The sequence below is a fragment of the Schistocerca nitens genome, chromosome 4, assembly GCF_023898315.1.
Source record: "Schistocerca nitens isolate TAMUIC-IGC-003100 chromosome 4, iqSchNite1.1, whole genome shotgun sequence".
NCBI lineage: Eukaryota > Metazoa > Arthropoda > Insecta > Orthoptera > Acrididae > Schistocerca > Schistocerca nitens.
Window position 1 is genome coordinate 915,151,366 of NC_064617.1, and position 26,413 is coordinate 915,177,778.

At 38.5% G+C, this 26,413-nt stretch overlaps 1 protein-coding gene across 3 annotated transcripts in view; it reads left to right on the plus strand.

Moving 5' to 3' along the window:
- Positions 1 to 394: 394 nt before the first annotated feature.
- Positions 395 to 26,413, plus strand: part of LOC126253513 (uncharacterized) — a 56,636-nt gene continuing 30,617 nt past the window's right edge. For 2 of the 3 annotated variants that reach the window (XM_049954886.1, XM_049954885.1), the window contains exons 1-5: positions 398 to 877; positions 2,155 to 2,276; positions 7,420 to 7,669; positions 7,766 to 7,991; positions 22,911 to 23,227. In XM_049954886.1, the coding sequence (XP_049810843.1) occupies positions 716 to 877; positions 2,155 to 2,276; positions 7,420 to 7,669; positions 7,766 to 7,991; positions 22,911 to 23,227 (1,077 nt within the window). In that variant the 5' untranslated portion in view covers positions 398 to 715. Of the gene's footprint in view, positions 878 to 2,154; positions 2,277 to 7,419; positions 7,670 to 7,765; positions 7,992 to 22,910; positions 23,228 to 26,413 lie in introns of all 3 variants that reach the window. The other variant, XM_049954887.1, reaches the window with a different exon arrangement.

Consider the following 26,413-nt stretch of genomic DNA (forward strand, 5'->3'; position numbering starts at 1 on the left):
TAAATACCTATCCGAATGTTAAGAACATTTTGCTGCCTTACAAAGTATTTAGTCACTTCCAGTTCATGTTTTACTCAGTCGCTAACTTTTTTTCACGATAACAAACAAATAATTCCGAGCCCGTACTGTGGAGCGAATGAGAGCAGGCTCACCTAGTGGAAGCTGATGAAACTCTTGGCAAAGGTGAAGGAAGGTGTATGAGGCTACTGAGTTAAACGACTTTAAAAGTTTCTAACTGTCAGGCCAGGTCGAATGACAGCGAGCCAGCAGGATGTTTCTGTATATCCGTTGGCTAATCGGGATAGGGGTGGGGGAATGCTTATGCAAATTTTCGGTGTCTGTGAAAGATTGGCTTAAGGAAGTGCAGGTTTTCATTTCCTGTGGAAGCCGTCCAGTGTACATTTCAAAGATTTTTGTAAAAGCAGAGGTGATATTACAGGCGGGAGATATGGTTTTGGGAGTGAGGTTAGGAGGTGTTCTATGGAGTTAAATTTTCGTAAATAAACAAACAGTATGACTGATATTGTGAATTTTACTTTTCATTCCGCCTTCATAAAAAGGCAATTTCGTTCTATAACATTATTAAGATATTTACGGCCTTTATTGTGACATAAAATGTCATGCAAAGTAGACCCCACACATGTGAATAGCGAACAGACATTTACTTTGAAACGAAGAATTAATTACTTGGAGTCGTGTCACTGTGGATCGTTTCATGAGTCACTTCCAGTTTATTCCGTTAAAAACACCAAGCGCTGGATGTGACGGAATCACCATTATTGGAAGTGACCATAAAGAGTTGTTCGCCTTGTGGCAGGGGAAGGAGTTGGTGTTGTATGATGTCAGTGCGATTGATAGTATGGACACTACCGCAGAAGTAAGTACACACGATGGGGTTAATTTTTCGTGTATTTTCAGGATTACATTTCCGGGTAATAATTTGGGTATTCTAACACCATGCTAGACTTACAACGTGGTTGGAAAACACCCTAAAAAGCTGTCAACTTAAGGATCCAGTACCTAACAACGCTGCTGTGTATAAGTAAATTTGTATTTCCAACAGTAAACTCTCACTGAGTGTGTTGGGGAAACCTATATATTTTCCTCAGACTCTCCTTTATACTCCTACCAAGCCACAATTCACCAAGTCCAGCATACAAAGTCTTCTCTGCAGTATTATCTGTACTGACATGAGCCTTTTTGATATATCACAACAGCAAATTGCAATATGCTCAAATCTTGACCAACAGTCTGTGCCACAACTATGAGAAGTAGGCATTTTAGATAACTTGCATTATATGAACACACCTGTTTTTGAGGAACATTCCTTCGAAATTGGACCTTTAATTATATACCTGAAGAACGGTTTCCATTTTGGATGCTACTAGGGCATGTGGTGTGACAGTTTCTAAAAAATTGAGTGCTTAGAAGTATTTCCTAGCACAAAAAGGGACGTTCCTCATGCTGGTGACTATTTAAGCTAGAATTCTCATAGGATTACTTTTCTTGGTCCAGCGAAATTATATTACTTATATTTTCATGTGGACATCACTGGGAAATAATCACCTCACTAGTGCTCCCATATGTTCATCTGTCTCACAGGAAAGCCGTGTAGGAAGTCTTCATCGTAGTAAACATTTCTCACCTAATCCATTATTTGCCTTGGCCATTCAATCAGCCTGTTATGTATTCTATTTTCAATCCATTTTCCTGCTTTACAGTGTATCAATCAATGTGGACTGTCTTAATCAGATTTGTGTAACTAAAGTGTGATTGTTGGTAACAGTTACCATGTTACAGCAACACCTGTTGTGTAAGATGATAGCCACAATGCTAGCATTTTCTTATTGTGCACACACGTGAATAGAGGCTTTTGTGTAAACAGTAATCCGTTTGAAGAGAGAAATAGACAGTATTAGGGACAAATATTACTAATGAAAAATTGTGTACTCCAATTTTTATAATTGCTACTGTTTAAACTATATTTTCTGTGTTGACTGTACCAGAAAATGATAGAAAAATATGTAACAAATTGACTTTAATTGTTGACATTGGTTTCATTGTAACCCTGTTGTATATTTTCTGTAATACCCCCTTTTTTATAACTTTAATGGAGGGAATTCTCACTGTGGACTTTCACCATGGTATTTCCAGGTACTAACTTTAAAGAGTGACATTGTAAATGTGTTTCAACTGCATGGCAGTGTGTGCTGTCTAGGGAGAGATGCCTCATTATACAAGCTGTGCAAGACAGATGGATCCAGCAGTCGGAAAAGGTATGTCAAAGAAACAAATAATCTTTTTTACTTCCATCATACTTCTGTATTAAGAGAAATATGACTGTAGCTGAGGTAATAATAAGTTGGACTGCTGTGAGCTTCGTTAAGAGAGATTTGGAAAAGTGTTACTTAGCAAGTATGCTAACGAAAACTTCAAGATACCTGACAAAAAAGGGATAAAGTACAATACATTGTGGAAACTTAGGTTTCTTTATTTGCAGTTGAAGCGAAGAAGCTATATGACCTTGTAGATATGTGATACATTTTAATAACTTGTTGGTAATGGCCTGATCAAGAACTGCTCATTTTTACAATTCTGTTTAAACACACACATTTACCATATTAGCTCAGAAAATGTATGAAAGGATTGATAAATAATAGCTGAATAACTGGGTTATGAACATGCTGTGATTGGATGGTATGCTGATAAATGAAATTTGAGAACAAGCTGAGTAAAATTCTAGGCCAAGAATCAGTATTCTTTCGTAAGTATTGTAGGGAGGTAACTGTTTACTCTCAATTTATTTTTGTTCCAAGTGAAAAAAATAAGAGTTTGAGATATAAGACTTAAGGTAATATTATGAAAAGGATAGTTGCTACTCACCATATAGTAGAGATGCTGGGTATTGGATAGGCACAACAAAAAGACTGTCAAACAAGTAAGCTTTCGGCTTAAAAGGCCTTAATCGGAATTGGACAACATACACGAACACGCCCATGCAAGCACAACTCACGCACACGTGTCCACTGCCTCTGGCTGCCGAGGCCAGATTACAAGCAGAAGCACATGGGAGAAGCAAATTGGATTGTGGGGGGAAGGAGGAGGCTGGGGCGGGCAGGGGGAGGGATAGCAGGATAGGGTTGGGGACCAGAATATGCAATGGGAAGCCTGGGTGAGGTATCAGAGGAAACCCACAGAAACTTGGCAAGAAATTGTGCTTTAACAAACTAATAAGTGACTCCATAATGGACTTCAGTTCTCCTGTAGACAGACTCTCTACTCTCACATTCAAATACGCAAACCAAAGGTATTACATTGTTTTCAGTGCCTATACACCCATAAATGAAGACAACTGAAGAAACCTGAAAAAAATTAGACATGTTCTAGGACCAACTGGAGAAATAACTAGTAGTTACTTGCCAGGGTCTCTAATGGTTGTAAATGGAGAGGTGGGAGGTGAGAACCCAAAATCCCAGTATGTAGAAGCCTAGGATAAAATTTTTCTTTCATCAGACAGTATTTTTGTTTATTTGCAAGGCTGTGCCAAGCAATAGCTGATATCTCAAGTTCCCAGTTTGTAATGTGCCATTGATGTTCTGCACAGTTGTCGTAAAGGGAATGGATGGACTGACAGATGTAGTTCGCTTCTACACTCAGAGGGGATATTATAAATCCCAAGCACACTGTGACTGAAACTGTCCATAATTGGGCACAGTATCTTCCTGTGTTATTGGATGGTTGGAAAATAGGTCTTATTCTTCGTCTTCCCAGGACCCTGCCTATTTTGCTAGATGCAGCACCACAAAAAGGAATGAGCACAATCAGTTGGTTGTCACGTGATTGTTCAATATTTTCATGTTTCCATTTCTTATAGAGAACCAACCTTATTATTTATACCACATATGTCAAAGCCATTCTTTCAGAATAACTACTTCAGTCTCTTAATCACAGAATCCAAGTGATCCTCTAGGGGGAAAAAAAAAAGACAGATCAGACTATAGCATGGGGAGCATTCATTGCATTTGACAAAAATATTGGGTCTATGGAGGTCAAAATTGAACATGGTGGTGAAGTTATGTGGTTGTGTGTAACAGGTCTAGGTGAAGCCAAGTTAATTTTGGATGTTTTTACCGGGCACCTGGGAGCAACTTTACACTACCAAGTATAGACTGGGATGTCTGTGGGCCCATTGCAGATGATACAGACCAACAGTCATGTGAAGTACTTTTGAACACATTTTCTGGAAACTGTCTTGAGCAGCAAGTTTTACCATGCAACTACAAATAGGCTGATCTTATCAACAACATCACTATTGAAACTGGTATTAGCGATCATGTCATTATAGCAGCTATGCTTACAAAAGTTAACAAATCAGTTAAAAAGGCTAGGGGAGTGTTTCTGCTAGAAAGAGCAGATAAGCAGTTGTCGGCATCTCACTTTTCTCGGTCCAGAAGAGAAAGCGCAAATGACAACAAGCAAAGGTTAGTAGTTATTTGTGCATCTGTGAAAAGATCTATGGGCGAAACATACAGCTGCTACCACCGTCATACCTTAGCAAAAGATTTGGCTGAGAGCCTGAGAAAATTCTGGTCCTATGTAAAATCACTAAGTGGGTCAAAGGCTTTCATCCAGTCATATGTTGATGAGTCTGGTGTGACAGTTGAGGATAGCAAAATGAAGGCCGAGGTTTTACATTTCACATTCAAGAAATTATTCATGCCTGAGAATTGTACAAACATACCATCGTTTGAGCACCAAATGGGCTCCTGTGTATACAACAAGCAGTAAGCATCCCTGGCATTGAGAAACAATGGAAGGAGTTGAAAACAAATAAGTCACCAGGTCCGGATGGAATCCCAATCCAGTTTTTCAAAGAGTAACCTGCAGCAATGAACGTTACCTAGCTTACATTTATCGCAAATCTCTCACCCAGCAGAAAATCCCAAGCAACTGGAAAAAAAAGTATGTGTGACTCCTGTATATAAGAAGGGCAAAAGAACGGACCCACAAAATTACAGACCAGTGTCCCCAACGTCGCTTTGCTGCAGATCCTTGAATATATTGTCAGCTTAAATATAATAAATTTTCTTGAGAACAAGAAGCTTAAGCCCATGAATCAGCATGGTTTTAGAAAGCATCGCTCGTGCGAAACTCAGCTTGCCCTTTCCTCACATGATATACTGTGAACTATGGATGAAGGGTAACAGGCAGATTCCATATTTATAGATTTCTGGAAAATGTTTGATACATTGCCCCATTGCAGGCTGTTAAAGAAGGTACAGACATATGGAATAAGTTCACAGATATGTTAGTGGCTCGAAGACTTCTTAAATGATAGAACCCAGTATGTTGTCCTCAACGGCGAGAGTTCATTAGAGACAAGGGTACAGTCAGGAGTGCCCCAGGGAAAAGTGTGAAGGACTGCTATTATTCTCTATATACATAAATGATATGACAGAGAGAGTGGGCAGCAATCTGTGGTTGTTTGCTGTGGTGTAGGGGAAGGAGTCATTGTTGAGTGACTGCAGGAGGATAAAAGATGAACTAGACAAGATTTCTAGATGGGTGATGAATGGCAGCTGGCTCTAAATGTAGAAAAATATAAATCAAGGCAGATGAGTAGAAGAAAACAAATCCATAATGTTCGGGTACGGCATTAGTAGTGTCCTGCTTGACAGTCACATTGTTTAAACGTCTGGGTGTAACATTGCAAAGGGAAATGAAATGAATGAGCAGGCGGGAATTATAGTAGCGAAGGCGAATGGTCGACTTTGGTTTATTGCGACAGTTCTAGGAAAATGTGGTTCATCTGTAAAAGAGACCGCGTATAGAACACTAATGTGCTCTGTTCTTTTTTCTGCATGAATGTTTGGTATTTCCACCAGGTCAGATTAAACGAAGACATCAAAGCAACTCAGAGTCAGGCTGCTAGGTTTGTTACTGGTTGGTTTGAACAATGTGCAAGTGTTACGGAGATGCTTAAGTGGGAATCTCTGGAAGTGAGGCGACATTCTCTTTGAGGAACACTATTGAGAAAATGTAGAGAACCGGCATTTGAAACTGAATGCAGAATGATTCTGCTGCCTCCTGCATACATTGCCCATAAAGACCACGAAGATAAGATACAAGAAATTAGAGCTGATGCGGAGGCATATAGACAGCAATTTTTCCCCGTTCTATTTGTGAGTGGAACAGGAAAGGAAGTGACTAGTAGTGGTATGGGTACCCTCTGCCACATGCTGTACAGCAGACTGCGGAGTGTTGATGTAGAAAGCTGTAGCTCTGTATATCAATGTATTTAAAGTGGCTCTCTTCTGGATTGGATTGTGAAAACTGAGTACTGGGCTATAAATCAGTGTGCAGCAGCTGCTTGCAGTACACAGAGTGGCAGAGCTCTGACTCGTTGTACCAAAGCGTAAAAAAAATTACGGTATTCCTTCTCTTTCTGGTTGGACATTGAACCTGATGTTTGGGTGTATGTTCTTCATGTGCTCAAGGAATTGTTCTTCATGTGCTCAAGGAACTGCTCAAAAGCTTAGATGCCATGACCAGATTATGAAAATTGTTAACAAAACAATAAAATTAAGATGGACAAAATGGAGCCAAACTTAATGCTTTGTCCTCGAAATATTCTATAAAGAAGTGTACTGCCACTGGAGACACTGGGAGAACCCATAACCATTTTGGACATATTTTCATAAAATTTTCCACCATATAAGAAGTAGCTGGTTGTGATAGCATGCCAAACCTCTGTATGTCAAGGGAAATTGAACTGCCTGAGTTTCATCACAGTGATAAATGTTTTACAAGAAATGTAATGAACAAATTTAGCTATCAATTTTTCTAGTTTGTGTCAGCTGATATTTACTTTGATGCCTTGTTCACGTAGGATTTTCATAGTAAAATAATTCAGATGAATAGGAGTTTTACAGTTGATTATTTCCACATTTACATCTATATCTTAAAATCGTAAGTAGAATCTTGTTCCCTTTACATGACAAGTATTTCAACAGCTAATTTTATTTCTGGTGTTCAGAAAACAGAATTTAATATTGTACTGTTCAGTACTTAAGAACACTGTGTGTGTTATGAAAAGTATGCAGAATGGATACATTGTACATAAAATATTCACATATACATTACTTTTATGTGGTTCGTAGTGGTGTAGGTGGATGCTGGTTCACCAGTTGCTAAACAGAGTGAAGTGCAATAGAAAGCTAGAGATTCAGCATCTATTATTTTTCTTTTGTTTCAATGTGTGTCATTGACATTCCAATGCTTTCTTTTTCTGCAACTGCTAAGCAGAGCCTCTGCGTCTACCTTTCTTTTGATTATATCTGTCTGTGAGTTTTTCAATTTGAATTTAATTTCCAAAAAATTGTAATTTATGTAAGTGCGTTCAATTTCTTTCTCTTTCAGCTATGAAAGAGGAGATGAAGATTTGTTTGAATCAGGAGACTCTGCTGATGAAGATGTCAGAGTATCACAATTTTATTTTGATCCCATCCTTGCCCTAAATAATGTAGCGAATATCTCCCCTCTAAGTGAAGGATTTGTTGTGGTACAAGAGACTTTCGGCAAGTTCTTCATTGAAGTGTTCAGTGTCACAAAATGTTTCTCAAAGACAGAGAGACTTCATTCAAAGGAAATATCTTATATACCTCCAAAGGTATGTACATTCACATTTCAAACTGAAAAATACAATATTGTTTGTTCTGTAGTGTTATATACTTATTTTTCATGTTTGAATAATGGATATTCACAGATTCTGAAAAAAAATGAATGCATACTGGCGGCAGTGAAGCAGAAAAGAATGGCTCGCGATTTGATGGGCATTCTTATTGGGGACATGGCAATACTAGATATAGAAATTATTTTTATTGCTTTTAAAAGTGGACAAGTCTTTTATGTCCCAAACACCAAGACATCTCAGCTTCCAAAACTGCTATACTCTTCAGTTCATCCAGTTATAGATGTAATGTTTCTGCAAGGTAAGACTGTACATACGGTGAATGGCCCAGGGATACAATTTAACTTAGTAATCACACAGATGATGTCCAGATAGTCACTTCTGTGAGTGTCCTATTTTCTTGTGCTCCTTTCTATTAATAATTTTTTCAATTTTCATTTAGGAATTATTAGAGCATGTCATTGATACCTTTCAACAAGAAAAATATTTATTTTGTTAGAGAAATAACTGTTTTTGTGAGCAGAAATAGGAAGAAAAGACCAGCAAGCAGAAATGAGATTAAGCTGGTAGTAATTCACTACACTCCAAACTTTCAGATTAAAACACTCTTCTTCAGAAAAAGATCAGAAATGAAGGAAAATAAGAAACGAACAGTGATAATTAACTTGCGCTAATTTCGTTGAGTTCCATAGTTTGAAAGCATCACATTTTATGTGTGTATAGATTTAATCAAAAATATAAACATAGACCTAACTTACTTTAGAGTAGAGATGAAACAGATGTGTGGCAAGCATCCAGTATCTGGCACAATTGTACTATGTGGTTGGATAATGGATAAGAGATCAGTAACCTGTAGGTACCACTGTTCAATAAATTATGAAAATTTCATAAACCTGACTTTTATTTAGTTCTCTAAACACAGATAAAAACACAATCCCTTCCAGCCAAAAGTACTCTCTACTCCATCTTCAGGCCACAACTGGCCTACCAGGACCATCCGACCGCCGTGTCATCCTCTGAGGAGGATGTGGATAGGAGAGGCGTGGGGTCAGCACACCGCTCTCCCGGTCATTATGATGGTATTCTGGACCGAAGCCACTACTATTCAGTTGAGTAGCTCCTCAATTGGCATCACGAGGCTGAGTGCACCCCGAAAAATGGCAACAACGCGTGGTGGCTGGATGGTCACCCATCCAAGTGCCAGCCACGCCCAACAGTGCTTAACTTCGGTGATCTCACGGGAACCGGTGTATCCACTGCGGCAAGGCTGGCGCCCTTCCAGCCAAAACATGATATATTATTCATTTTAACAAAAAATAAATAATTTAGAAATACTGAACTAGATGCAAATTATGGTGAATGAACTCCCAATTTCTCTGCAGTAAGAGGTAGTAAATATCGCTTGTCTTTACAAACAAGGTCATCTTCAGAGAAAAGTCGTTCACTATATACACTGGTCAAGACACTGAAACATAAATTCTGGCAAACTTGGTGAAATTCAGGCACTGTGCTGCATTAGCTGACCCCCCCCCCTCCCAAATATAAGGGTCATAATTGCAATTGATTTGAACAGTATTTAAATAAAAGTCAGTCTTACGTGCAGTCACATTTGTTTTTTGACCATCACACATTTATTATATTCATTTGTCACCATCTTAAAGCAATTCTAAAACATGACATGGACATTGCAATTCACTGTTGATTGTCTCGTCTTCTTTACTTCTTTTAGTAGACACGAGATGAACTGCTACAAGTAGTAAATTTTTCACAGTATTCCAGTAGGATCTTCTGTTGAGCCCTTTCAGCTTAAACAATCACCAAATAGTCTTGTATTTTCTTGAAACTTGGGTCTAGAAAAGTTGCAATCAGTGAATTTGGATCTTCGTTTAAGGAGCTGAAACAACTTTCTAATTCAGCCTTCAATGAGGCTCTCAGATGTGGTAAGTTAGGGGTTCTTCGTGCTGTCTCACCTGTACCAAGATACTTATTTAATAGTGCAACATGTGGATTACTACAGATATGCAGTGGAGATCAGAACATATTTTTGTTGCTTTTTCAAAGGACATCAGATGCTTAACACACTGCTCTCTCAAACATCACTGATGAGACAGACTGTTATGTTTATCACAGTAGCTTCATACAATTTGGCCTGTTTTTGTGAATTCTCCACCATATAAAAAGCAGAAATCCACTTCATGCTGATAGCTTGCATCAACTGATGCTCTGATATATTTAGCACCTTTTGAATTGCCAACAGCAGTTCTTGAAAAAAGCTTGAATGATTGAAGTGCATTACAAAACATCCGTGAGCAGCAATCATTCCTGCTACATCTATGACTCAGATATAACCCTCTGAAACAAACGAGTGAAACATATAGTACAATCGCACTCAGCTACTGAAATGCCTTTCATCTTAATAGTCCCATTGTTACGAACGAGTTAATGTATTTTGCATTGGTCAGTCTCACAGCTATCTGCAATAGTATTATGCTCCCTTGCTACGTCTTCTCCAGTGTGAACACCTAGAAAAGGCTTCATAGCAAGAACTCCGCTTTCCACTTGGAATTCAGAAGATAACCAACGAGATGAGAAACTCGGGAAGCTGGCATTGTTATGCAAACGGGTCCATATGTCAGAAAGTTACAGAAACTATGAGAACACCAGAAATGATTCTTTGATTTTTTATTCCCCCATAAATTATGTTGTTGATGTCAGGAACAATTTTTTGGGAAATGTATATACAGCTTGAAATTCTGAAGGTAGCAGGGGTAAAATACAGGGAGCAAGCGGCTATTTATAACTTGTACAGAAACCAGATGGCAGTTGCAAAAGTCAAGGTGTATTAAAGGGAAGTAGTGGTTGTGAAGGGAGTGAAACAGGGTTGCAGCCTATCCTCGATGTTATTCAGTCTGAATGAGGACTGTTTAAATATTCCAGAACTTTGTCCACAAAATTTTTCCATTCTTACCTTTTACTTATTGTGCATGGTCTCCTTTGAAATACTCTCCTTCACAATTGATACACCACTCCCAATGCCATTTCCACTTCCGTCAGCAGTCTTGGTACACCTTTTTCTCGACTGTGTGAAGTGCTGTCTGTGAAATTTTCTTTTATCTCATCTATTGTTGCAAATCTTCATCCTTTCAATGGGGTTTTCAACTTTGGAAATAAAAAAATGACCTCTGGGGCTATTTCTGGAGGATGAGGCAGCACAGTGATTGTGTTTTTTGTGCAATAGTCATGCACCAATATGGCAACAGGGATAAATGTGCAGGTGCATTACTGTGATGCAAGATGTATGAATTGTCTCACCACATTTCAGCTGTTTCCTTCTCACATTTTCTCACAGGCATCACAACACATCCTGATATTACCATTTAACGATTTTTCCCCATGGCACAAATTCATAATGAACCAATCCTTAAAAGTCCAAGAAAACTATCAGTATGGCTTTGACATTTGACTGACCTGATGACCTTTTTTTGATCTTGAAGAACCTTTCCTGACCATTGTGGAGCTTCAACCGTGGTCTCAACATCATAAATGTAGATGCACGTCTTATCACGAGTTATGATTCTCGTAAGGAACATCTTATTCTTATTTGTGCGAAGATCTTTCTGGTCTTGGCTCATGAGCCGTGGGATGAACTTGGCAGCAGCACAAAGAATTCCAAGATGCTGTGTCAGTGCATTCCAAGATGCTGTGTCAGGCTTTCATGACATGATCCATCTGTAATGTTAATATTCTTCTGCAATCATTCGGACAGTCAGTCTTCAATTGGCACACAATTTCATTGATGTTCTGACAACTAGACATGGCCTGCACCTCAACAGGTATGGGAAGGGGAGGTTGGCAAAACTTATAGGTGACAGCATAGGTGGGGGTGGTGGGATCACTCATGGGAAAATTCCGGTAGTTGTGGGTGTTAGAGCTGTACCTTTTTTAGACTGAAGTCAGCTGATAGGTATTCCTGCTTAAGGGAAGTCTCTCTAACAAAGAAACCACTTTCTACAAATCTTGGGTATCCGATTAATGAGGGAATTAGTATATTTCATCAAAATATACAAGGTATTAGAGATAAAGTTAGTGAACTGCTTATAGACGTTGACTCTGAAATTACTGGTATATCTGAACACTTCTTAAATAAGGAGATAATTCAGAGGCTTCCTTTACCAGGATACAGGTTGGCTGGCAGCTTTTCTAGGAGCTCTTTGCGGTGTGGGGGAGTAGCCATGTATGTGAAAAACGGTATCCCATTTGAGTCAATTGATGTTTCAAAGTACTGCACTGAAAAGGTGTTTGAATGTTGTGCAGGTGTGGTTAAATTTAGTGGAGCTAAACTTCTTACTGTTGTTATTTATAGATCCCCAGACTCCGATTTCACAACATTTTTGCTAAAGCTAGAGGAGGTTCTTGGTTCACTTTATAGGAAATACAAAAAGTTAGTTATATGTGGTGATTTCAATATTAATTGTATAAGTGATTGTGCAAGGAAAAGGATGCTGGTAGACCTCCTTAATTCATATAATCTTATGCAAACCGTATTCTTTCCAACGAGAGTGCAAGGGAACAGTAGAACAACCATAGACAATATTTTTGTTCATTCGTCATTATTAGAAGGGCATTCTGTTAGCAAAAAGGTGAATGGCCTTTCAGATCATGATGCACAAATTTTAAGTCTAAAAGATTTTTGTGCTGCAACACATGTTAAATATAGTTACCAACTTTTTAGGAAAGCCGATCCAGTTGCTGTACAGACTTTTGTAAACCTTATCAAGGAACAAGAGTGGCAAGATGTTTATAGTGCTGATACAGTAGACGATAAATATAATGCTTTCCTCAAGACTTTTCTCGTGCTCTTTGAAAGTTGCTTTCCGTTAGAACGTTCAAAACAGGGTACTAGCACAAACAGGCAGCCTGGGTGGCTGACTAAAGGGATAAGAATATCTTGTAGAACAAAGTGGCAATTATATCAAAACGTTAGAAACAGTCACAATCTAAATGCAGCAGCCCATTACAAACAGTATTGTAAGGTGCTTAAAAAAGTTATTAGGAAGGCAAAAAGTATGTGGTATGCAGATAGAATAGCTAAGTCTCAGGATAAAATTAAAACCATATGGTCAGTCGTAAAGGAAGTGGCTGGTCTGCAGAGACAGGTCAAGAATATAGAATCAGCGCGTAGTGGGGATGTCCGTGTTACTGATAAGTCGCATATATGTACAGTACTTAATAATCACTTTCTGAATATAGCAGGTGAACTAAATAGAAACCTAGTCCCAACAGGGAATCATATAGCGCTCTTAGAAAAAAGTGTTCCGAGACTGTTACCTGAAATGCTCCTCCGTGATACTGACAAGAGGGAGATTGAGTTAATAATTAAATCACTAAAGACCAAGAACTCTCATGGATATGACGGGGTATCTAGCAGAATACTGAAGTATTGTTCCACGTATGTTAGCTCAGTACTTAGCCATATCTGTAACTTTTCCTTTCCTGACCGATTAAAGTACTCGGTAGTGAAGCCACTTTATAAAAAGCAAGACAGGGATAATGTTGACAATTATAGATCTATTTCTATGTCATCGGTGTTTGCTAAAGTTATCGAGAGGGTTGTATATACAAGGTTACTGCAGCATTTAAATTCACATAATTTGCTGTCAAATGTACAGTTTGGTTTTAGAAATGGCTTAACAACTGAAAATGCTATAGTCTCTCTTCTCTGTGAGGTTTTGGACGGATTAAATAAAAGGTTGCGAACGTTAGGTGTTTTCTTTGATTTAACGAAGGCTTTTGACTGTGTTGACCACAAAATATTACTGCAGAAGTTGGAACATTATGGAGTAAGGGGAGTAGCTTACAATTGGTTCGCCTCCTACTTTAAGAACAGAAAGCAGAAGGTAATCCTCTGCAATATTGAGAGTGGTAATGATGTTCAGTCCCAATGGGGCACTGTTAAATGGGGCGTTCCCCAAGGGTCGGTGCTGGGGCCACTGCTGTTTCTTATTTATATAAATGATATGCCTTCTAGTATTACAGGTGATTCAAAAATATTTCTGTTTGCTGATGACACCACCTTGGTAGTGAAGGATCTTGTGTGTAATATTGAAACATTATCAAATAATGTAGTTCATGATATAAGTTCGTGGCTTGTGGAAAATGATTTGATGCTAAATCACAGTAAGACTCAGTTTTTCCAGTTTCTAACTCACAATTCAACAAGAACTGACATTTTAATCAGACAGAATGGGCATGTTATAAGCGAGACGGAACAGTTCAAGTTCCTAGGTGTACGGATAGATAGTAAGCTGTTGTGGAAAGCCCATGTTCAGGATCTTGTTCAGAAACTAAATGCTGCTTTATTTACCATTAGAACAGTATCTGAAATAAGTGACATTTCAACACGAAAAGTAGTATACTTCGCATATTTTCATACGCTTATGTCATATGGTATTATTTTTTGGGGTAATTCTTCTGATTCAAAAAGGGTATTTTTGGCTCAAAAACGGGCTGTTCGAGCTATGTATGGTGTAAGTTCGAAAACCTCTTGTCGACCCCTATTCAATAGTCTGGGAATTTTGACATTGCCCTCACAGTATGTATTTGCTTTAATGTCGTTTGTTGTTAGCAATATTAGCTTATTCCCAAGAGTTAGCAGCTTTCACTCAGTCAATACTAGGCAGAAATCAAATCTGCATGTGGAATGCACTTCCTTGACTCTTGTGCAGAAAGGAGTGCAGTATTCTGCTGCATCCATTTTCAATAAGCTACCACAAGAACTCAAGAATCTTAGCAGTAGCCCAAACACTTTTAAGTCTAAACTGAAGAGTTTCCTCATGGCTCACTCCTTCTATTCTGTCGAGGAGCTCCTGGAAGAGCTAAAAAATTAAGCAAATTCCAGTGTTACATTCTTGATTTTCTTTATTTAAACTAACGACTTGTCGCCTGATTATGTTTCTTATATTTCATTTTATCTGTTTCTACAATCGTGTTATAATTTCATGTATTGACTCGTTCCATGACCATGGAGACTTCTCCTAAATGTGGTCCCATGGAACAATAAATAAATTTAAAAAAAAATTAAAAAAAGAGCAGTCTCAGCAGACAGCGAAAGGTGTCCTGAACGAAGGTCATCTTTAACTTCCGTCTGGCCATTTTTAAACCATGTGAACCATTTGTAACACTGAGTATGGCTTAAGCACTCATCACCGTAGGCTTCTTACATCATTTGCTGTCTCTCTGTAAAGGGTTTCTTGAGTTTCACGCAAAATTTAACGCAGACACATTTCTCCTCTAACTCTGCCATCTCAAAATTTGCAAACTGTGTGACACAATGTTCTACTCAATACAGCACTGAACAATAAGCAACAGACATACAATGATGAAACTTCCAGCAGTTACACATTAAACACAGGCATGTGCAGGGATGCCAACTGCATTTCACTCCAACAAACCATTGGCGCAAAATTATGAATGTTCCAGAATTTTTTGAACAGACCTCGTGTGTTGAACAAGCAGTAAAGGAAACAAAAGAAAAATTTGGCATAAGAATTAAAGTTCAAGGGAGGAAAATAAAAACTCTAAGGTTTGTCAATGACATAATTCTATCAGAGACAGCAAAGGACTTGGAAGAGCAGTTGAACAGAACGGACAGTGTCTTAAAGGAGGATATAAGATGAACATCAACAAAAGCAAAACAGAGATAACATAATGTAACTGAATTAAATAAGGTGATGCTGAGGGCATTAGATAGGGAAATGAAACATTAATAGTAGTAGATGAGTTTTGCCAATTGAACAGCAAAATAACTGATGGTGGCAGAAATAGAGAAGATATAAAATGTATACTGGTGATGGCACGAAAAGCAATTTTGAAGAAATTGCATGGAAGTGAAACATGTACAATAAACAGTTTTGACAAGAAGAGAATAAAAGCTACAGAAGAATAATGAAGATTAGATGGGTAGATCAGGTATATGAGGAGGTATTGAATAGAATTGATGGTAATAGAAATTTGTGTTACAACCTGACTGGAAGAAGGGATCGGTTGATACGACTTTCTGAGACCTCAGGGGATCACCAATTTAGTGCTGGAGGAAGTGTGGGAGTAAAAATTGTACTAGGGGACAAAGACATGAATGCAGTTAACAGATTCAGAAGGATGTAAGTTATAGTAGTTACACGGAGATGAAGAGGCTTGCTCAGGATAGAGTAGCATTGAGAGCTGCATCAAACCAGTCTTTGAAGTAAAAACAACATATACAACTTTGGATCGTATAGTGTGGTAGACCTTGTTCAGGCAATCTTTTAAATCCAGTCCTTTTTATGACAGATAATTGCTCATTGTACCTTTATTAACTGCTCAGAATTTATCTGGTTGTTTCACTTTCAAATGATTTTCATAGTTGAAGTACCTGTTAGATAAAAAAAAAAATATTTTGTTGAGTTCAAGGTACGGTACATATTTTTATTCATTTAAATTATGTTTTAAAAGTACAGTTCAAAAAATCATTTGCACATTCCAAAAAGTTCAGTTAAACTGAGTATTCAGTAAATAGCTACCTGCTTAATGATATTAACCATTGAATCCATGGACAAACACCTTCTTTATCAGTGTAATAGAATAAAAGATAAGCTAAGGCTTTGGTACATACTTGCTTTTCTTTTCTTCTTCGCCACAAGAAATCTGAACTCGGAACGACAAATAAACAGGAAACTTATTATTGTCACTGTTTATATAAGAATATCCCCAAACGACATTTTTCCTCATTTGTGTTGCTGATTAAAAAATTATTTCCAGTGGTAATGTCAAATAACAACAGAGGAAAATGATCATAATTTGCAACAAATCAAATAATCAAGTCAATCGATCAGTGTGTCATTTGCTTGCTTCACTCATGAACGACAATTCCTGAATTTAACCAAATCCATACGTTCGTCTGCACCTGATCTCCAAGAAATCACTCAGGCCTAAATACCTAAATGTTAAGCTCCTGGTTAATGTTCAGCTAAATATCCACTTAATTCAGCTTATAGAATGGCCGGACGTCTGCTGTGTGGCCAAACAGGTATCCATTTCACCCCCACTGTAGAGTCTCCTTTGATATCCAAAACAGTTCATATTTGTCTAGGACAGGTGCATATAAATTTTGATTGGTAGTTAATAGGATTTTATGTCAGTACACACAAAGAAACTGTTTTTACAATATGTAAATGTACATGCAAACAAATTATTCCAATTACAGAAAAAGTGGATGATTGATTCAAATGAAAGAGCTTCACAAACTGAGCAAGTCAATAATTCATTGGTATACCTCTGACCCTTACGCAAGCAGTTATTTCGCTTGGCATTGATTAATAGAGCTGTTGGATGCCCTCTTGAGGGGCATCTCCAGACACGCCTTCACTGGTCATCAGGACTCATTTCAAAGCAGGACTCATCACTGTGGACAATCCTACTCCAGTCAACGAGATTCCAGGCTGAAGACATGCCTGGAGACACCCCGGACATTGGTCGCCTGCTACATGGTCTGACACCCAGGAGTTAAGGTCAAGGATGTCATTTCATTTCATAGCAGGACCCCTTTGGTTGTCATTCACGGTGCCCTTACAGTGCAGCAGTATGTCAATAATATTCTATGCCTCATTTTGTTGCCCTTCATGGCAAGCAATCTTGGACTTACGTTTCAGCAAGATAATGACCACCCACACAAGGGAAACTTTCTACTGCTAGTTGTCGTGCTTGCCAAACCCTACCTTGGCCAGCAAGGTTGCCAGATCTCTGCCCAGTTGAGAACATTTTGAGCATTGTGAACAGGGTCCTCCAAATAACTTGGAATTTGGTGATCTAACATGCCAATTGGACAGAATCTGGCATGATAACCCTCAGGAGGACATTCAAGAACTCTTTCAGTCAATGCCAAGCTGAATAACTGCTTGCATTAGGGCTAGAGGTGAGCTAGTGCATTTTTGATTTGCACGGTTTGTGAAGTTCTTTCTCTTGAATAAATCATCCAGTTTTTCTGAGGTTGTAATCATTTCCATCCCACTTGGATAACTCCTTTGTGGTGCATTTCCATTTATTTTATTTATTTAAGAGAAGAAAAAAGAACAATGTACACCAGGTCTGTCTCATAAGTGTCATTGATGCATTTCTCTGGTGGTTTTTTTTTAAGCTGATATTAGCAATTCGATTTTTGCAATGTGTAGATCAAGCCAACCCATTCAAATATTGCATATCACAAATTTTACATTACGACCAGGGTCGAAGGAACCTGTCGAGACATTAGAGATTTTTGCTGAACAGCTTAAAAGTTATACCATACAGGGCTGTATTTAGATTGTGGCTAGAAGGTTCATTTTAGTGGATGTACATGCATGTTTCATGAAACCTACAGCTACATGCATGAAGTGAGAAAAGTTTTCCTCTTTTTCTCAAGCTTGCTTTGCTTATAAAACTATTTTTCCATTCACCGTTAATGTCGCTTTTCTTTCCTTTCATTTTCACTTGCCCTCTGTATTTCTTTTCTGTTTCTGTGTGTTTATTTTCTTTTTTCTATTAAAAAAGCCCCTATTGGTGGTTTATCAACCATCTGTAACCTGTCTTGATAGTACTAATCTGATTACAGTATCTGGTCTGTTAGTTCATTGTTACTTCGTAATTTTTCTCTGTACCCTGCATGTCGCATGTGCACCCGTGTGTGTGTGTGTGTGTGTGTGTGTGTGTGTGTGTGTGTGTTTTGTTCCTTTTTCTTCATCATTATGAGAGAATTGTAGAGAATTTTAGTGTCTCCCTACTGTAGTGTATTCTTAATTCTTTGTGTATGTTAGCTTTGCTTCAGTTAGTTGTTCCTTTTCCAGCAGATGATAAATAGATAATATTCCTTTTTCACAAGTATTTGCAGCATTCATTTTCTGCTTTTAATTTTGAGTCTGCTTATAATAAATCAGAATATTATTGTTGTACCCTTAAAATAAATGTTTGTGTATAAAAGACATTATAAATGAAGATATGCTATAGTGTGTTCTTTCAACAGTTTCCAGAGGACACACATTCTTGAGACTGTATAGTGCTGTGAAAATGATGTTAGACGGCAAGCTTTACGAGATGTAGAATTTTATCTTGTAGGATATGAATTCTGTCAACTGCACAAACCCGTCTATTTTTCCATTTTAAGCTATTTATTACCAGTGCAGATAACTGATATTTTGTGTTCCTTATTTTGAAATTAAATATTTTTTGATAAATGAAAATTACAGCAGCAGCTGATCGAAGCATGATGTCGCTGCTCTGGTACAGAGCGCCGCGGGTTTTGAATCTGCGCCAGATGGCATGGACCTCAATTACCACTAAAGGTCTCTCCAACCGTCGAGCCATAAGCCACGGCTGTGTGCGCGCTCCTGGCCCGCGTATAATGTGAGGGCGCCATGGTGGAGCACGTGATCCCAGTGACCAATAGTGGTGTACTCTATCATATATTTAAGCGCCTGCCTCTTGCTCAGCAGGCAGTCTGATATTCGCGTTAGTCTATCGACATCTCGCCTACAGTCAGTGTGTTTACATTACTTTGTTTCCCTGTACGAGTGGACAGTGTGGATTCGTGAGGTTTCTCTTGTGACCCCATTGCTATTTGCGTGTTGTTGTTCGTTAGGGCTTGCTCGGTCGTCCGTTGTTGTTCATGTCCATCCTTCCCTGTTCGTTTTGTTTATTCGCGGGCTGCTCCCGTTTGGTCCCGCCATGCTTTCGTTCTCGGCAACCTCGCGACAGTTCCAGTCGCGGTTACAACAGCTGCACAGAGTCATAGCTTTTGAGCTACCACTCTTTTGCCTTTATGCTCCTCTCAACACACATACACACACAGGAACTGCTTTTTGCTTCTTCTACTTTACCTAGTTTACATCATATGTGTTTCGTTCTGTTTCAAACAAAGTTAGAAAACATAACACCATCTGAGTACATATAGAAGAGCGCTACTGCTTAAAAGGTTGCCAGCAAAGATATTGAAGCAAATAATAAGATGTGAAGAGAAATAACTAAGAAACAGTTACAAATGAAACTTGACATGAAATGAAAGAGAAGAGAATAATAAAAATAAAGAACCATCTTAAAGCATACATAGCAGCCTAAAGTTTGTTCTCGCTATATTTTAAATTCAAATGAGAAACAGTCAGTGAAATATGAACACTCATTCTAGTCCAAAAACAGAGTCCAACTCAAGAAAGCACAGTATCATTGCCCTCTAAGTGTTATCCCAAGGTTCACAAAACAAATATTGGAATAGAGCAAAAGAAACATACACTGATCAGCCAGAACTGTATGACCACCGACCTACTATTGATATAATCACATCCAAGTGATACCAATGTCACCTGCCGAGGAATGACTGCTAGGCAGACACATGCACAGTGCATGTATTATCAGTAAGCATGCTATCTGTGTGTAGAATGGGAAAGGCACACAATCTATCAGAATTTGATTGAGGGCAGATTATGATGGCCCGGAGGCTTGGCACAAGCATTTCAGAAATTGCACGACATGTTGGGTGTTCAAGGAGTGCTGCAGTGTCTTCAACATGTGACAAAACCAAGGCGAAACCATGTCCAGACACTGTAGGGTTGCATGGCCAACCCTTGTTACTGGTGTTGGGCATTGTAGGCTAAGCGGACGGGTAAAACAGGACAGGTGGCGAACTGTAGCAGACTAACATCAGATTGTAATGCTGGGTAGTGTACAGGTCTGTCTGAACACGCAGTGCACTGAACACTCGTAACAATAGGGCTCTGCAGCTGATGACCCATGCGTGTGCCACTGTTCACACCATGATGTTGGCAACTGTGACTGAAACGGGCATGTTACCATCAGCACTAGACATTGGCACAGTGGCAGAGCATTGGCTGGTCTGATAAATCCTGATATCTTCTTCTTCATGCTATTGGGAGGGTGTGAATCCTTTGTCTTCCAGGGGTGCAGCTCCTTGACACCTGTACTGCAGGACAGAAAAAAGCTGGCGGTGGCTCCATTATGCTCGGAGAAACATTTACATGGATATCAACATGTTCAGTGGGGCTCTCGCAAGGCATTGTGAGGGCCGAGGAGTATCGTATATAGGTTGCATATCACATACATCCCTTCATGACAACCATGTTTCTCAATAGCAGTGGCATTTTTCAACAAGATAATGTGCTATGTCACACGGCCAGGAGTGTGATGTAGTGATTCGAGGAACTCAGCGGCGATTTCCAATTGATGTGCTGTCCCCCCAACTCACCCAGTCTGAACCTGATCAAACACATCTGGGATGTGACCAAACATGGTGTCAGAGCTCATAGCCCCCCCTCCATGGAATTATCTGACCTGTGTGTAGATGTGATGCCACCTTCCTCCAGCGACCTACTAAGGTCTCATTGCTTCCATGTCTCTATGCGTCACCACTGTTGTTCGTGCCAAAGGTGGGCATACTGGCTATTAGATGTTCTGGTTGATCAGTGTACACATGCATTGCTACGTTTTCCTAGCTGGTATCATTTACCTGATGCTGCAGTGATAATAATTCTATGAGTAAAGTTAATGATTCTCTGTGTAGCTCAGTGTTTTCAGCAACAAGAACAAGACTGAAAATGTTGCCGAACTTCCGGTGTCGTCCTGCCCTGGTCCCAGCACTGTGACAATATAATCTGCAAGGGATGGAGGATATTGATAGCTCAGAAAGATTTTCAGTCTTCTTCTTGTCCCTTTAGGTTACTGAGCTATACGGTGAGTGGTTACCTATTGCTTGCATTATTTGTGTTTTTATAGATGATTTATTAACCTGAAAGATACTATAATAAGTTCCTAATAGTCACTGTTCCTCACATGAACGAACTGAAAATCAGTCCGGAAACCCTCACACATGGATTTCCAATTGCATCTCTCAACAGAATGAATAGTTAGAAGCTTGTAGCTGATTTTTTACTAATTATCTCATTGCTACTAACTTAACATTTTTATAACAACACGTAAGCCACAGTACCTCATGTCCAGTTGACATGACACCTTTACCCATCATTGGTACAAGACAAACTGTCTAAAGTGGCCCCATGCCTAACTCAAAAAATAACACTTTGCCATCAGCGGACAATGCTTCCACACTATATGGAAACAGCAGAAGCTACCAGTAAGTGTATGAGTTTACACTCAAAAAGATATAAGATGTTGATGCCAACATCCTCATATGTGCCATGACACATTGCCCCCATCACCAGCGTGAAAGATGATGTTACACGTAAAAGGTAGGTGTGTCAGATTAAATTGCTCATGATTATTTCTGTCTGCTACATCTCTCCAATGCAGAGAGAAAGGAGGGTCCAGGAGAGAGAACTCATATGCAACCAACAGCATGTCATAAAATGTGTTCATATTTTGCTTGCAGTTCATAGAATGTATGTTTATACAGTGAACTGTGACGGGGATCTATGTACAAATTTCATGACTATTCTCAAATGGTACAAGTCATATTTATTTATGAAGGTATAGTCAACAAAATTTCTCTCACAGTTCTGTAGCTCAAAGAATAACTTGCTGTAATTCTACAATTAATATCAAGTACGGCAGTGGTTTGTAGGACCATGCCTAATGTCTTAACCATGTATTGACAGTACCAGCAGGGAGGCGTGGGGGGGGGGGGGGGGGCGCTTGGTGGTTAAGACACCGAATGTGTATTTGTAATTCAAATTTCTATCTACCGACTGGGTTAATAATTTTATGTTGTTTTGATAAGTTGCCTTGATGATATTAACTAACCTCTATCCTTTTTTCTTGTCAGCACTTTAATCTGTAATATATACTTCTATATGCCTATACAGTAAGTTATTTCATTATTGTTTATTTATTTATGGCATACAACTCTGTATTGATTGTACTTCGTAAAGGTAAGGAATGTAGATGCAGTTTCTGTCCCATAACATTGAAATAAAACATTTCTGATGGATACAAGAAAGTATTTGAAAGTAAAAAAAGTGATAGTGAGCATTTAAGTTGCACGAAGTAGAGTTGTGCTTGTATTCCCTTGATTAAATTGTCATAAAAATCTTGGCATTTTCTTACATTTAAATAACCAAATAAAAATTACTTTAAAATTCAACTTCCTCGTAGCAATTATTATTACTTTTAAACTTGATAAGTATCATTATCTATGTCTAATAATGAAATTAATGAGGACATTAAGTAAGTGTTTAGTATCCAACAGGTGGTACGCACATGAAATTGGTCATAGCTCTTGAACCAGGCCTTCTTGTAGAAGTACGAAGCAATGAGAAACGCATGGGGCAGCTAGAATATGTTACTTCCTGTCTCCCTGGCACTATTCGTGTATCGTGTGGTGTTGGCAGTCATGTTTTGGCTGGAGATGGGAGTCATCTATGGTGTTGGCAACCAGAAGCTTGCAAAACATCACATAATGATAGTCGTGGTGCTGGCAGTGGCCCTCAAATCAGAGAACTTGCAGTGAGAGGAGTGACTCACGTATGCTGCCTCCACACCAGTGGTGATGCTCTTGTCATAACTGTGAGTATATGTTTGGTATTGGCATCATTAAATGTACTTTTTATTGTTAAGCAAAGCATTCTGCCAGTTAGTGGATTTCTATCTGGAAAGTTGCAAATAATGAATCATCCACAAAGTAATGAGCACATCATCTTGTGGAATATAAAAATAATGGGCAATCCATAAAATTTGTTTGATAACTTTGGAACAACTGGACACCTTTCAAACATACTTACAACTCGCATTCAAACATTTAATGATGAATGCCTTTCTCTATACCTCTGTTCTATTTGCTAACTGCCAAGTGACCAAATGAGTCAGTGAATGGAGCTTTTACTGCATCCATCATTTCAAAATTGAATGTTCTGCACTAAATATTCCATTTGGAAAAGAGGTAATAGTTGTTCAGCAGCAGTTTTTTGGGGCGAGAAGGGTGTTTGACTCTAACCATAAATTATTGATTATAATTGCAGAAGAGAGCAAATTAATGAGGTGAGAACTGTATAAATGGAAAGAACCAGAGATTGTTGTTGAGTTTCAAAGTGTGGTATTAGGCAACAATTGACTAAAAAGCAAAGGAAAGGAGTACAATGGAAGATGAATGGGTAGCTTTGGAGAATGAAATAATGAAGGTAATACAGAATCAACCAGGTTCAAAGGCAATACACAATAGAAGTCCTTGGATAACACCTGATATATTGAATTTATATGACAAAAAGAGAAAATATAAAAATGAAGCAGCACAAGAAGTGCAAAATGGTAAAGGCACAAGAAGTGCAAAATGATGAAGCAGGATTGACTAGATGACAAATACAAGGCTGAGGAAGCATTCATAACTAGGAAGAAGAAAGATGCCACCCATGGGGAAAATTAAAGAGTTGTTGGAGACAATGGGAGCATCTGTATGAATATTAAGATTCAGGTAACAAGCCAATAGTGAGCAAAACAGATAAAACTGACAGGAGGAGGGAATGTATAGTGTGTCTTCTCCAGGAAAGCACACTTCAAGATAATATTATAGCAAGAGAAGATGAAGATAGGATACTGTGAGAAGAATTCAACAGAGCACTGAAGGACCAAAGTCAAGACTGCCCCCCCCCCCCCTCCCCCAGAATGCATGACACTCCCTCGGAATTACTGATATCTTATGGAGAGCTGGCCATGACTAAATTATTTCACCTAGTATATAAGATATATGAGACAAGTAAAATACTCTCAGACTTCAAGAAGAATGTAATAATTTTTATTCAAAACAAATCACGTGCCGACAGTTGTGGATATTACCAAACCATCAGATTAATAATTTGTGGGTGCAAAATACTGACACCAATGAAAAACTGGGCAAAGTTAATGCTGGGGAAGAAATATAGGAACATACATGGCAATAATGACCCTTTGATTTATCTTAGAAGATAATTTGCAAAAAAGGCAAACCTATCTTGATAACATTAGTAGATTGAGACACCTTGTGACAGTGTTCACTGGAGTGCACACTTTGAAATTCTGAGGGCAGCAGAAATAAAATAGAGAGAGTGAAATGTTATTTATGACTTGTATGAAAACCAGATTGCAGTGATGAGAGCCAGGAAACACAAAAAGGAAACAGTGGTTGAGAAAGGAGTCAGACAGCATGGTAGCCTACCCCTATGTTAATCAACCTTTACATTGAGCAAGCAGTAAAGGAAACCAAGGAGATATTTGGAAAAGGAATTTCAGTTCAGGGAGAAGAAATAAAAACCTCGAAGTCTGTCGACTACATTGTAACCCTGTCAGAGGCTGCAGAAGACCTGGAACAGCATTTAAACTGAATGGACAGTGTCTTGAAAGGTGGACATAAAATCATTAGGAACTAGAGCAAAATAAGAATAATGGAATGTAGTAGAATTAAATCAGAGTTCTGCTGTTTTTGCAGCAAAATAACTGATGGTAGCCAAAGTTGAGGAAATATAAAATGCATACTGGCAACAGCAATAAAAGCTCATCTGAAAAAGAGAAATTCTTTAACACTGAATATAAATCTAAATGTTAGTAATCCTTTTCTGTTTGTATTTTTATGGTGTGTACTTTTATATGGATATGAAACATGGATGATATAAAGTACACACAAGAAAAGAATAGGAACACTTGAATGTGGTGCTATACAATAATGCTGAATAGTAGATAGGTACATTGAGGTCAGTTGTAGTATCCAATTCCACTCTTCGGCTTTGAGCAATGACGTCATATCTAAGGCAAAGATGCTACACAGAGGTAAGGTTTGAAAGCAACTCATCATGTTCGGAAACAAAGTAGCATACAATAAAATTACAATCAGAAGTCATCTGATTAATTACTTGTCCACAAATTATATTGAAAAGAATTTAAGGTAAAAAAAAAAACCTGAACGTAAAAAGAGAAGTATACATGTCTGAAATAAATCATCATAATAATAAATGTGAGTAAGAAAAGTACAGAGAACCTCTACATCCAGTATAGTATATCACATGGTGAAGTCGTAATATTGCGAAATAGCGTTAATTTTTTATAATAACTGTTGAATCTAAAGGGGCTACTGTGGGAAAGTGGGGACTTTTAACTGGAGAGAAACTAAAATGTAGCACAGCAATGGGAAAATTAAATAAATAATAACACATAAGAAACATAAAAAGAACAGTAGCATGAAATGTGAGAAAACTGATACTGGAATCCTGAAAGAAAAGCCACTACACAAGAAATGGAAATTCACAAAAAGTAACAAGTACTGGAATCGGTAATTAGAGTTAAGCTATATAGGTCAGTTCTAGTTACCGATTCCAACCATTCCATGGTTATATTATTTATAGTGTTTTTCAGAATGAGATTTTCACTCTGCAGCAGAGTGTGTGCTGATATGAAACTTCCTGGCAGATTAAAACAGTGTGCTGGACCGAGACTCTAAATCGAGACCTTTGCCTTGCAGGGGCAAGTGCTCCACTGACTGAGCTACCGAAGCACGACACACACCCCGTTCTCCTCACAGCTTTACTTCTGCCAGTATCTCGTCTCCTACCATCCAAACTTTACAGAAGCTCTCCTGCGAACCCTGCAGACCTAGCACTCCTGAAAGAAAGGATATTGTGGAGACATGGCTTAGCCACAGCCTGGGAGATGTTTCCAGAATGAGATTTTCAGTCTGCAGTGGAGTGTGCGCTGATATGAAACTTCCTGGCAGAGTGCTAGTTCTGTAAG